This window comes from Danio rerio, chromosome 9, assembly GCF_052040795.2.
Source record: "Danio rerio strain M-AB ecotype USA chromosome 9, GRCz13ab, whole genome shotgun sequence".
Classification (NCBI taxonomy): Eukaryota; Metazoa; Chordata; class Actinopteri; order Cypriniformes; family Danionidae; genus Danio; species Danio rerio.
The window spans coordinates 1,197,501-1,198,303 of record NC_141029.1 but is presented as its reverse complement, the minus strand read 5'-3'; the positions used below and the strand labels follow the sequence as shown (position 1 = coordinate 1,198,303).

The window sequence follows — 803 nt, the reverse complement described above, 5'->3', positions numbered from 1 at the left end:
GGTATACATGTGTACCGAACTGTGACAAGAGCACCGAAGGGTAAATTTAGTTTCCGTGAACCGTCTCATCCCTAGTCTGTAGGTTTGTGTTGTTGTCAGATGGCAGTTTCTGAGGGGTTCAGTCTGGTTCGGTCCAGCTCAGATATTGTGTTCAGTCTGGTTCTGTCCGGTTCAGATAGCGGGTTCTGCTGGCGGAGACTGTAGCGCTTCTGATCACCGACATCCATCTGCACAGAGAGGAGACATCACCACACAACATTCATTCATTCATTCTCCTTCAGCTTAGTCCCTTATTCATCAGGGGTCACCACAGCGGAATGAACCACCAACTAATCCAGCATATGTTTTACACAGAGGATGCCCTTCCAGCTGCAACCCAGTGCTGTTAAACACCCATACACACTCATTCACACACACACATACGATACAACCCATTTAGTCCATCAATTCCCATCAATTGGAGGAAACCCACGCCAACACAGGGAGAACATGCAAACTCCACACAAAAGCAGGACTTGAACCAGTGACCTTCTTTCTGTGAGGCAACAGAGCTAACCAAAGCCACCGTGCCGCCCGAGTTTAATTATATTTTAATAAACACTAATCTTATGATGTGTGTGTGTGTGTGTGTGTGTGTGTGTGTGTGTGTGTGTGTGTGTGTGTGCATGTGTGTGTACCTGTGGAAGCAGTATTCGCTCTCCGTCCTGAAGTAGTAGACGTGAGACTTGAACTGCAGCTTGAAGACGTGATCTTTGTGGATGATGTCTGTGTGTGCGGCGTCTGAGACTGAATAACCCAGCAGA

At 47.4% G+C, this 803-nt stretch overlaps 1 protein-coding gene across 1 annotated transcript in view; it reads right to left on the bottom strand.

The window, feature by feature from the left end:
• LOC101883674 (FERM, ARHGEF and pleckstrin domain-containing protein 1) overlaps positions 1–803 on the bottom strand; it is a 56,349-nt gene continuing 55,546 nt past the window's right edge. Inside the window, exons 25-26 of the mRNA XM_087267268.1 lie at positions 678–803; positions 1–227 (exon numbers count right to left, since the gene is read on the bottom strand). The exon at positions 678–803 is cut by the window's right edge and continues 26 nt beyond it. Of these exons, the coding sequence (XP_087123394.1) occupies positions 152–227; positions 678–803 (202 nt within the window). The 3' untranslated portion in view covers positions 1–151. The remainder of the gene's footprint in view (positions 228–677) is intronic.